Source organism: Panthera tigris, chromosome C2 (genome assembly GCF_018350195.1).
Source record: "Panthera tigris isolate Pti1 chromosome C2, P.tigris_Pti1_mat1.1, whole genome shotgun sequence".
Classification (NCBI taxonomy): domain Eukaryota; kingdom Metazoa; phylum Chordata; class Mammalia; order Carnivora; family Felidae; genus Panthera; species Panthera tigris.
Genome location: NC_056668.1, coordinates 45,994,874 through 46,007,334, shown reverse-complemented (window position 1 = coordinate 46,007,334; position 12,461 = coordinate 45,994,874). Strand labels below are relative to the sequence as shown.

The window sequence follows — 12,461 nt, the reverse complement described above, 5'->3', positions numbered from 1 at the left end:
GTGGAAAGGCAGCAAGAACAAGGTGATGACAAAAAAAAAAAGAGTAAGATGTAAATATTAATAACTGAATGACAGCACACACACACGCCCCCTTTTAAGAACTGTTTTCCCAGAAAAAAAATGCTCAACTCTCCTTTATTTTATAAGTACATAAATACAGTTTATATTCAACTTTAGATATTATGCTTTCCATCCTTAGCAGGGATAATTACTCCCACCTTTGTGTTCTCTAAGATATTTTACAATACCGCTTATTAAATTCCCATTACTTCATTTCACATGATTAGTTGTTTTGGTGTCTGACTTCCCGAGCTGATCATGAGCAACTTGAAGGGAGAGGCCATCCATTACCTCTTCATCATCTCTAACATAAAGGAGTTACCTAGCTGAAGTCTTCTTTGGACTCTCAAAGTCATGTTTTGAACTTCTGGATGCCAGGCCACATTACCCATTTAGAGTTACCTGGGTGCCTCCTAGACCATAGCTTTCTGAACCCTGTCCCAGATCTACTGAATCAGAATCATCTGGAGACGACTCCAGGTGATTCCTAACAAGGTCGCTTATTATATTTAACAAGCCTCCAAGGTGATTCTCACACACACTAAAGTTTAGAAGCACTGTTTTAATTTACATACCTTCACCAACTTTACATGTTATGCTTTGTTATGATTTTGGCTAACTTTTTTTTTTTTTTCAGTTTAAAAATCACCTCTAAACTCGAACTTCTTAGCAACCTTCTAGTCTGATATCACAAAATTTTTGGAGTTAATTTAGACTTCTGGGCCCTCCCTATTCTGCACCTCAATTCCTGAGATATGTTCAGAATTGCATCAAATGTTGAAGATGGGGAGACAGTCGGGTGTTGTCCCCTGAGATGTCTGCTCAGGTGAATACAGTATTATCTATCATACAGCCCTAGCTGTGACTTGCAGACTTGCTTCACAGGTGGGCTGATGATTTTGTGAGTACAGCCATCCTAACTGGAATTTTGGCATATTCTGCTTCTGCTTTTTCCCTATCAATCACTCTGGCCCCCCTATTAAGTAGGGATTAATCAGACTATATAGCCAGTAGCACAGGAGAAAGAAATCTCTATTCATACACCCTACTGATTTGTTCCTGAATAAGTGGCAAAGATTATGAAGCAAAGTTTTTGTTTTTCATTAAACTTATTACAGTGATTGCATATTCATTTGTTAGAAACACTCTCTTGTTCATTTCTTACTTGAATATCATAAAGTGTATAGCCATTTAAACAGTCCAGTTTAAGAGATCAGTTTATATTCTAAGTCTCAGTGGCTTTTTTATTTGGACCGTTACTTGGAGAGTTTAGTGTAATGTACTGTAATGTAATATATCATGCCAAATTAAATGGCATGTATTTGCTGTTATCAGGGCCCTCTTCCCCTTCACTTATTAGATTATTTCCCTTGGTACCCCATATTTACATAAACAAAAGTGATATTATTTTAGGCACATATACTTTAGGTTTCTTCATAACAGTTGGTTTAATCTGGATTTAGGTTGTGTGTAACAAAAATTGTGTTTACTTATATTAGTGTCCCTGGTACCCAGCACAGTGTCTGGCATACAATAGGTGGTCAATTAATGTTTGTAGATCCGGACTGAATTATGCTTGAATTTTGAATTATTTCCAATGAATACGGAGGTTTCACAAACTTCTTAGCTTCCGTTTTCCATGACTACTGTTTATTGTTGAAACAGCAATGGTCTGTGTTGCTGTATCTTTTCTAATCAGAATGCATACAGCCTTCCTCCTTTTCCTTTGTCCATCTGCATTTCCTGTATCTCTATCTTGTACATTGCCTAGCTTGGAGGTGTAGCACATGGGAATCTCCCAATGAAACTTGAACATTGTGGATCTACGACAACTATATTTTGGAGTTACATTATTCTTCTTCCAGCGGAATGGAATTTTATGAATCATAAAATTTTAGAGCTTCAAGTGATACTACTGATCATCCAGCATAACCATTTTGTGAATGAGGACACTGGGACTCAAAAAGGGTCATTTACTAAAGACTCACACTGATGATATTAAAATAGAGGACAATTTAATTTTAAACTTCTCACCTACATTTGGTCCATTCACTGTCCTTCAGAAGCATGGACATCTAAATAACTATAGTTTGCTACTCTGTGTAGCATTTTACAGGAATTGCTAGAAGGAAAGAACCATTTTAGATGCACTTTTCTATTTGCCTCATCCTTGATTAATTTTGCCGTTGTATAATGGATTGGTACAAGGAAATTCAAAGATTGATGCATTTTTTTCTGAGGAAGGTTATTGATTGGAAACCACAGCTTGTGTATATATCTATTTTCCTTCTTTTTGCCTTCCACAGTTCATAAGGAAAACAAGCAGGACAAAATTATATGAGAAAAACATAATGTAGATGTATCTTTCTTCAGGTAATTTTTAGTTGTTTTTTTTTTTTTAAATGTGATTAAATGGGGCGCCTGGGTGGCTCAGTTGGTTGGGCGGCCGACTTCGGCTCAGGTCATGATCTCGCGGTCCGTGAGTTCGAGCCCCGCGTTGGGCTCTGTGCTGACAGCTCAGAGCCTGGAGCCTGTTTTGGATTCTGTGTCTCCCTCTCTCTGACCCTCCCCCATTCATGCTCTGTCTCTCTCTATCTCAAAAATAAATAAACGTTAAAAAAAATTTTTAAAAATGTGATTAAAAATGAAATTTAAGTATGTTAGGAAATTTGGTATTGAAGGGAATTCTTGCACAAGGAGTTTTTACCTAAGCACATGATACAAACAAGTTATAATATTTGCATATCTAGATTTGCAGCTATTGGTTTGTTTAAAATATAGTGTAACCATAACACCTTTGTCCTGAAACTAGAATCATCATTAGCAAATCAAGCCAGAGTTCTAGTTCAACTTTAGTTTTAAATCTAAATTTCCTAATTGGTACTTGGTTTCACTAAATCATCCCTTATTTGTGAAAATATGTCAGGCTAGCTACTGTTTCCCAAAGAGCAGAGTAATGAATGGGAGTAGAAATTTAACTCCATTAATTTATTAAGGATTTGTTTTGCCTACCCACACCATAAGCAAGCACCCAAAACAGAAAATACCCAAGATGCGGAGATAAATGAGAAATATGGTTATGTGCTTGTTGGTACTGGTGTGGTCAGGCAGTTCGAGTCTCCTGTGCTGAGTGGGTAGGATGGTCACAACCTCAAACATGCAGACACATCCAGGTGCCCCCTAAATTGAGTGAAATGTAAATGTGTCTGATGTGTTTTCTAGGCATTCTACAGACCTGATGAATGAAAGCAGCCTTCTCCTTTGCAGGCTTCCCCAGAAACATCTACCTCCTGAATCATGAAGATTTATATATGCCATGAGCCCAGCCTGGGAATGCTCTGAGCCGAGCTCAGCAAAGATGCCTGAAATGTGGTCGTGGCAAGTCTCTCCTAGTCATCTGCAGTTAGCCCCGAGTTTCATAAACCTCCTGAAGTAAGCAGGACACCTACCTCTATAAATGGCTTAGTTCCAGCTTCTAGGGGAATTGGGAGCATTTGGTGTTTATATTGACCCTAACCATACATTATAGATATTCAACAAATATTTGCAAATACTAATAATTTAATGATTGTTTACTATGCCCAGACCCTGTGCTGGGCACTTTACATGCATTTCTTTTTTTCATTTAATCCTGCCAATGGTCACTCGGGATAGGGAGTTTATCAACATTCATATTTTGGAGAAAAGAAAACTGCGACTTAAGAGGTTAACTAACTTGTCCAATGTCACAAAACTAGTTAGTGCACCCTATTATCCAAGCTTGATTAGTCACTTATTCACCCTGGGATCAGCTTCCTTGACTATGAATTGAGGTAGTGTCTTCCTCTTTCAAACTTCCCTTCTACCTGGGTTTATTTACCATGTGACTTCACCAGAGAGGTAGTTCTGAAGATAGGGGACTTCTGATGAAGGCCAAAGGACAAGGATATTTTCTGGTACATGACTCCTCCTTTCTGGTAGGAGTCAAGTTGCATATTAACAATTTGCCTGTACATCTCCACCACTTTCCCTAGTTGGTGCCTCTGACAAAGTTCTCCTTTAGTCAGACATTCTACATGAAAATCCAGTCATATTTTAATATTATATTTGGCTATTACCTTATTTTATTTATGTGCTAGATATGAATATCAGTTTGCCAACTCCGGTGAAAGAAGTAGAACCACAGACAGAAAAACAGATACTGTGCCTTCAATCTATCAGGATGGTAGAAATTTAGTATCAACTTTGAGCTAAATTCCAAGGCATTTGGGGATGGGGTAGGGTTTGAGAGCTTTTCTGGTCCTTGAGTAAGCTGTCTCTGTCAGTATGTGTTGAGAAATCCATCATTTACTGGTCTTGGGCCATGTTCCTGGGTCCACATGCATTATTGCAAAGATTTCTCTGCTTTCTATCCATGAACTTCTGTGCAATACTTGAAGACTTAAGAGTCATTCTGTTACTGCTGTGACACATGGCCATCTGCACTCTCAGAGGCTGTCCATGACCTTATCTGCTTAAGACAATGTTCCCCCAAATCGAGTCTTTTTCACATTACATAACAATTTTTTAAATTCACGTTTTTGACATATCTGGTACCCTCAGTATTATCATAACTTAATATTTTTCTTTAACTGGAATTTATTTTAAAGTGAAACTGTACTGGGGCGTCTGGGTGGTTCATTCCGCTAGACATCTGTTGATTTCCGCCCAGGTCATGAGTTCACATTAGTGAGTTGGAGCCCCTGCATCCAGCTCCGTGCTGACAGCGCAGAGCCTGCTTGGGATTCTCTCTCTCTCTCCCTCTCTCTAGTCCTCCCCCACTTGTGCTCTCTCTCTCTCTCAAAATAAATAAAATAAACGTTAAAAAAGCATTAAAACGAAACTCTACTATAATAAATAGAAAATTTGTATCGCTTGCCATAAAGAGAAAGTAGCCATTAACATAAATTATATGAAACCCAAACATTACATTCTAGATGGATACGGTCAAGTCACATCTTTCTTAGTCTAAACTTAATAAATCCAGAAGGACTATCTGCTTCAATGGGAGTGAGATTGTGGGAGAGGACATAAATGGGTTAATATCGCAGAAGTATCTTACTGCTATTGACATATTTAGAGGTAGGGCTATGTCACAGGGAGAGCACAGAACTGGAAAACCTGTTATATAAGTCACAATCAATAACTGTCGGTGATCAGAGACAGGTCGCCTTTGCGGACCTTCCTCCCTTCCTTCATAAAATACAAGATTCCATCAGCCCAGACGCGCCGCCACCCCCCCCCCCCCCCCCCCGCCTTTTGCGCACCTACTGTCCCCCCGGAGTTGAACTACATCCCCCACAATGCACCGCGCGCGGCGCCAGAAATGCGGACCGCCGCCACCTCCCGCCGCTTTCCTTCTGTCCCTCCTACAACTCCCACAAGCCCCCTCGGCCCCGGGCCTAAGCCCAGCCTCTGGTGGAGGCGGAGGCGGAGGCGCGGGAGTTATGGAGGGGGCGGGATCTGCAGGGAAGTGCGTCAGAGGAGGCGCGGGGAGAGTAGGGTGCTGTGGTCTGAGCTTGAGGGTGAAGCTGGCGGAGCAGGAGGATGGGCGGTGAGTGAGCGGGGTCGGCGTCTCCGGGCAGGGGTCGCGTAGCCGTTGGATGTTTTCAGCAGTTTGAAGAGGGGCCCCTCCTGGGGAGCGGCCCGGGCGGGTGGGTGCCCCGCCGCAGCGCTGCGGCGGGGGTTTTCCCTCGGCCGAGTGGTCTGGGGAGGGGCCTGGTCGCGTACCTGGGGCCCCTGGCCTGGGGTGGCCCTGGACTGCGGGGCCCCCGACTCGGTGGTGCGCCTTGCGAGGTGATAGCGCCAGTTGTCCGGCCTGGGTAAACAGCCGCTCTCGGTGCCGGGACCTTTTAAGGTCATTTGAGAGCACCAGGATGAAAGAGAATTAGAAAGAACAAGAATACAAAACCAACTTCTGGAGTTATTGTTAATCAGTGTAATTGCCCCATCTCTCCTGTGTCACACTTGCTATCTTCCAAACTCGGCAATCCCAGTTTGCGAGCCTGTTTTCGTGCGCCTTTGTAAGGTGTTTGGTGCGGTCACGGTGTATACTTGGCAGGATTTGACTCAGCTTGATCCGCCTTGAGTCATTTTACTGCGGCCATTTACTACTACTGCCGTTGAGTCCTGTCCACACCTTGGTGTGGTAGAGCCCCTCCCTAAGGAATGTGGTGAAAACCTCCAGAGGAGGGAAGGCAACCTGGCTCTGTGCCGGTGCGTGACATTCCCCAGGACTCTGTAACGTAGCTTATTCAGACTGTATGTTACCATATATGGGAGACAAAAGAGCAAAAATTGTACAAAAGGCAACCCCCCCCCCCCCCCCGCCCTGCGCTGGGGGCTCAGCCTTTTGGGTCTTAGCCCGCCGAATAAAGCTGTTTCCTGGAAAGAAAAGCCTCAGTGTCCCAACTCTTTCTGTGTGAGAATCCTGCTACATTGGGAGTATTCGTATTCTGCCTAATTCAGTTTTCTTTCTAGCTGAGGGGGAATCATTTAGTTTGCAGATGAGGAGAGTCAAAAAGTGTGAGGAATGGGGAGAGTAGACAGGAGTGGAGAATTTGGCAGCGTAAGGGAGTTTTCCTTAGCTTTAATAGATTAAGAGCAGATTGCTATCTAGCATTATCATAGTTACTGTTCTCTTTGCTATTCTGTGTACCCAGAACTACCTTTTCTGTGTGGGTTAAGGAACATCTCAACTCTGTTTTCCAAATAGCTCCTGATTCTTAACCTTGGTTTAGAAGGTTTTCCTCTTCAGAGGAAACTGGGAGGAGCCAACTTCCTCTGCTTCCATTTCTAATGCTCTGTTCGCGCTCAACCCCAGAAAACTTAATGCTCTGCAGCTTGCATAAAAATTCAGCCTGTAATGAAGAGTTTATGTATGGTACACTGCTGACTCTGAGCATGTCTATTGTTTGTATCTGTAATGTGTATGTCCATTTCAGTGTTGTCTGTTTTAGTGTGCAGGTGATAGACTAGAGAACAAGACCTCTGTCTCCGTAGCATCCTGGGTATGTGAGCATTCAATAAGTACTTTTCATAATAATGAGTTTTATTTTGAACTTAATTGAGAACATGCTTGCCTTTATTTATTTTTTAATGATTATATATTACTTTAAGGGCCAAGGGATGGGGACTAGGATAAAGGGTGGTTTTTGAGATAATTCCTTTCAAAATAACCTCTATTTGTCCATGAAGTCTAACATTTCTTCTTTCTCCGACTTTTAAACAGAGCAGTCTGAATGCCAGAATGGATAACCGTTTTGCTACAGCATTTGTAATTGCTTGTGTGCTTAGCCTCATTTCCACCATCTACATGGCAGCCTCGATTGGCACAGACTTCTGGTATGAATATCGAAGTCCAGTTCAAGAAAATTCCAGTGATTTGGCCAAAAGCATCTGGACCGACTTCGAGAGTGATGAGGCAGATGAAAAGACTTATAATGATGCGCTTTTCCGATTTAATGGCACAGTGGGATTGTGGAGACGGTGTATCACTATACCTCCAAACGCATATGGGTATAGCTCACCAGAAAGGACAGGTATTTCTCTTATTTTAACTTCTGTCTCCTTTATCTACTCAATAATAAAGTATTGGTGATGACCCAGTTATGTAAAAGGAGGTTTGTGGGTTCTTTCTCTCTCCAAAGAGATAAATCTATGTGTCTCTCCTCTCTCTACCACCTTCTCTGCCCATCTTCCATGAATTACCGTGATACTCGTTACAATTGGTTGGATAAGTAACTGTCCTTATCTTGGGAAAGCCAGTTTAAATCTCTGTACTTATCAGTAAAATTATTTTTATTAGTCTCACACATGTCATGAGGAAATAATTGGGAAAGTACATTGGAAGACTTTAAATATTTGGTAATTGGTGAAAGAATTAGTATCCAGAATCAAATCAACAAATATGAATTGATAGTCTTTTAAGTGTTAGCTGTGTTTTAGTAGTTATTATCATTTGCCCTGTGAATCTTAGAGAATATAATTTGATCCAACTCTACGTTTAAATCTGTGTATATTGAGTCTGTTTTACAACAACTTGATAGAGTTTGTAGGTTAAAAATATGCATTACGGAAATAAAAACCTAAGAAGTTGTTTCATTTATTTTGCAAGCATTCTTACCATTAAAAATGTTTAATTTCCAATTATTGAAATGGAAACTTTAGAACTGTTTCTAAGGAACAACTTTACAATTTGTTTCCGCTTATGACTACTTCTGTTGACCACTTTGTGGGAAGCACTGTATTTAAATCACAGCACAACAGGCTGGAGTTACCATATATCAGAAGAACAATAGTTGTGATTATATAATGGGAAAAAGAAAGTAGTTGGAAAGGGGGGGTGGTGGTTAAAGTTAATTGTAAAGCGTTCAGTTCTACTTACGAGGGCATAGGAGCACTTGATGGTTGAATCTTACCAATCGTTTATCATTCATTCAGCAAATACTTATTACATGCCTCCATATTCCATGTAGAACATCAGAGAAAAAAAATACCTTTAGTCCGAGGGAGCTAACATTCTTGTAAGGGATGCATGCAGTAAACTGAATAAATAAGTGTAATAGCATGAACAGTAGTTATTTATATAGTATGTTAGGTGACACATGCTATGAAAAAATGCAGGAAAATACAGGGGATTTGGAATATGTAGGGAAGGGGATGTTGGTGTGCATAAGTTATAATCTTCAATAGCATAGGCAGGATAGGCTTCAACAAGAAGACATTACTTGAGTAAAGACTTGAGGTAGGTGAAGGAGTTGGCTTTATGGAAAATTGCAGAGGTAGGGGGAATCGTGGGTTGGAAGGAAAAGCTACTGCAAAGGCTTTATGGTGGGAGCATGTCTGAATTAGTCAAGGACCAGCAAGAAAGCCACTGGGCTGGAATGGAGGGTAAGGAGGGGAGAGTTGTCAGAAAAGTACTCTGGGGGTGAGAGTGGGGCAAACCTTGCAAGATTTTCTAGGCGTGATGAGGGCCTTGGTTTTTACTCCACATGTGAAGGAGCATTGCGGAGCTTTGAGCAGAGGACAGATGATCTGGTCACCTAGACGCATGTTTTGAAAACAAGTAGTAGGCAAAGGTGGAAGCCAGGAGACTTTTGCACTGATTCAGGTGAGAGATGATTGTGGCTTAGACGACAGTAGTAGCACTGAGAAGTGTCTGGATTCTAGATATGTTTTGAAGGTGGACCCTCAAGGATTAACTGGTGGGATGCATGTGGGCAACAATGACTATAGTTTCTGGTCTGAGGAACTAGAAGAATGGAATTGTCATTACCTGAGATGGGGGAAGACAGCTGGGGGAGTAGGTTTCGGGGAGAAGATGAAAGTTCCTATTTATTTGTCTTCTCCTCCTTCCTAGTCTTCTTGCATATCTATTCGCATTCATTTTACTGCTCCTACTTTTTTTTCCCCTTTCTTGTACCAATGTCTTAAGCCCACTGCTGAGAACCACTGGCATCCATTGGGCATCAGTGAATCTTGTGTGTCATTCAAGGCCAAAGAGGTAGCTGTCCTCTGGGAACATCTTTCTATATCACTTTTTATTTTAGAGAATAATTACTGAAAGGGATTTTTGTTAAATGTTTATAATTAAAGCAACAAGCAATCATTGTTAATTCGTGTTCCAGAGTCATTTGATGCCACAAAATGCATGAGTTTCACGCTAAATGAGCAGTTCATGGAGAAATTTGTTGATCCTGGAAACCACAATAGTGGAATTGATCTGCTTCGGACCTGTGAGTACATTGATTTCAGCCGGACAGTTGGGAAAAAAAGAAATAATTTTGCCATTTGTTGATTTCTGTTTTGGGAACAAGATGAATCAGTATGTCATGTCAACTTGAAATAAGATCTCTAACGGTATCCCGATGAACTCTCTTCTGTTGAAAACATATTTTAAGATTAGGTACGTACCTAACCAATTGCAAATATAAAGTTCAGAGAAGCAGCTAATACATTAGGTGACAGAATCCAGACCTCCCCAAAAGATGTTATTAGTGGGCCCTTTTGAAGAGTACATTTAATAGGAATAAATAATAAATTTTTGATTTTGAGTTAAACGTTTCAGCTACCTGAGTTCAGATAGGGATATGTAAAAAAAAAGTTGACTATAAGCTCTAAGAGTCAACTAAGGATTAGGGCTACCAAAAACGTTAATGTAGCCTTAGGTGGTAATAACAAAAGTATAGATATCAAAAACAAATGCAAGTATTTATTAGGAGCGTTCCATTCCTTGATGGTCAGACTGCATAAGAAATACTGTCTTCAGATTTGTACCTGGTTTTCCGGCTGTAGAGGCTTACTGGAGCTTGTCCCAAAGAATGACCATGTTATGAGAGACCATGAAATGGCAAGTACAGTTGACCCTCGAACAGCATAGGGGCTAAGAGCACGAACCCCTCCACGGGGTTGAAAATCCACATATAACTTTTGACTCCCCAATACATTACTAACAGTCTACTGTTGATCAGAAGCCTTACCAATAACATAAAACAGTCGACTGACACGTATTTTGTATGTTATATGTATTATATAGTGTATTCTTAACATAAATTAGAGGGAAAAAATGTTATTAAGAAAATAAGGAAGAGAAAATACATTTGCAGTATGCTCTGTTAAAAATCTGCATATAAGTCAACCTGCACATTGAAAAAAAATTTTTTTAATTTTAATTTCAAGAGCAAGAGAGACCGAGCACAAGCAGGGAAGGGCAGAGAGAGAGGGAGACACAGAATCCGAAGTAGGCTCTAGACTCTAAGCTTGTCCGCGCAGAGCCCCACACAGGGCTCGAACTCACGAACCGTGAGATCATGACCTAAGCTGAAGTCGGATGCTCAACCGACTGAGCCACCCAGGCGCTCCTCAGCCTGCACATTTAAACCTGCACATTTGTATTGCAAATATATAGGAAGAAGTATATTTCTAACAGTTTGAAGGGAAGTTGGAGAAAAGACTTTTATGTAGTTCCAGAAAGTAAAACTAGCACTATAGGGTAGAATTTGGCTTAGAGTTGATATTAATACATTACTAATAATTAAAGTAATGTAAGAGTGGAAGGGGGTGCTTTGGAAGATCATCAGCTTTCTTCCCACAGCTGTTGAGGGAATTTATGATAATTAAAACTGCCATTTACTGAGTGCAGAGATCCTCTGCTTTGTGTTTCATGTATATTCTTTCAACAGGTCTTTTATAATCACCATTCATTTACTTGTTATTCCCACCTTGAGATCCTATAAGGACTTAGATTCATTTGTATGTAGAGCCAGAAGGTTTTGCTTCAAATGCTGGCTCTCCCGCTCACTGTTTTACCTTGTACAAGTTAGTTATACCTCTTGCCTTAGTTTCCTCATTCATAAAATGGAGATAATAATAGTACCTCTTCATAGGGATGTTGGGAGGATTAACATGCAACGCGTGTAAAGAATAGTGCTGGATGCATAGTAAGCCCTCAGTGATTGTTAACTGTTAGTGTCCTTTCACTTTTATCAGGACAAAGGTAGCATCCTGTTGAACAAAGTGCTTTGGAAAAGAAACGTCCGGTATTAAAAGTACTCCTTTCTCACTTGTTGAGAAAAGATCTATTTAGTATATGACAGAAATTGACATTGTGAGAACACCGTCTGAAATCATGGTAACATTTCTTTTTTTCTCTTTTTCAAAATCAGATCTTTGGCGTTGCCAGTTCCTCTTACCTTTTGTCAGTCTGGGTTTGATGTGCTTTGGAGCCGTAATTGGACTTTGTGCTTGCATCTGCCGGAGTTTGTATCCCACCATTGCCACAGGCATTCTGCATCTCCTTGCAGGTGGGTCTTGTCAGGATACTTCGCTTTTCTCCTCTTCCTGTGTCCATAGAGACCAAAGAGTCGTAACTCTTAAACATTCACGCCGTACCGTCCTGTTGTGTTGCCCGCGAAGCTCTCACTGTGCTCTTACCAGTTATGTTTTGTTCTCCTCCAAGGGCTGTGCACACTGGGCTCAGTGAGTTGTTATGTTGCTGGGATTGAACTACTCCACCAGAAACTAGAACTACCTGAGAACGTGTCTGGTGAATTTGGATGGTCCTTCTGCCTGGCGTGTGTCTCAGCTCCCCTACAGTTCATGGCTTCTGCCCTCTTCATCTGGGCTGCTCACACCAATCGGAAAGAGTACACCTTAATGAAGGCCTATCGTGTGGCATGAGTGGGAAGTTGCCTGCTTTGCAATTGCCATTTTTATTATGTTTTTAATATTAATATTTTCTCTTGTCTCCCCTCCCGTTGTTTTTAATTTAATTTTTTTGAGTGGATCTACCATTTTATCCTGAAAATCTATTTTATTTATTCACACAGACAATTGTTTCTTAATACCACTAAAATGTATACGGATTATTCTGGATGATTCCA

The 12,461-nt window shown here is 40.8% G+C and overlaps 1 protein-coding gene across 3 annotated transcripts; it reads left to right on the top strand.

The window, feature by feature from the left end:
* Positions 1–3,327: 3,327 nt before the first annotated feature.
* CLDND1 (claudin domain containing 1) lies at positions 3,328–12,315 on the top strand. Of its 3 annotated transcripts, none has more exons than XM_042956206.1 (5): positions 3,328–3,492; positions 7,310–7,619; positions 9,708–9,815; positions 11,745–11,882; positions 12,038–12,315. In XM_042956206.1, exons 2-5 carry the CDS (start codon positions 7,328–7,330, stop codon positions 12,256–12,258), a joined length of 759 nt encoding a protein of 252 aa, XP_042812140.1. In that variant the 5' UTR covers positions 3,328–3,492; positions 7,310–7,327; the 3' UTR covers positions 12,259–12,315. The 3 variants fall into 3 exon arrangements, with proteins under 3 accessions (XP_042812140.1, XP_042812138.1, XP_042812139.1); XM_042956204.1 differs by lacking the exon at positions 3,328–3,492 and adding an exon at positions 5,452–5,632 and having other exon boundaries at positions 7,315–7,619; XM_042956205.1 differs by lacking the exon at positions 3,328–3,492 and adding an exon at positions 5,551–5,632.
* Positions 12,316–12,461: the final 146 nt, after the last annotated feature.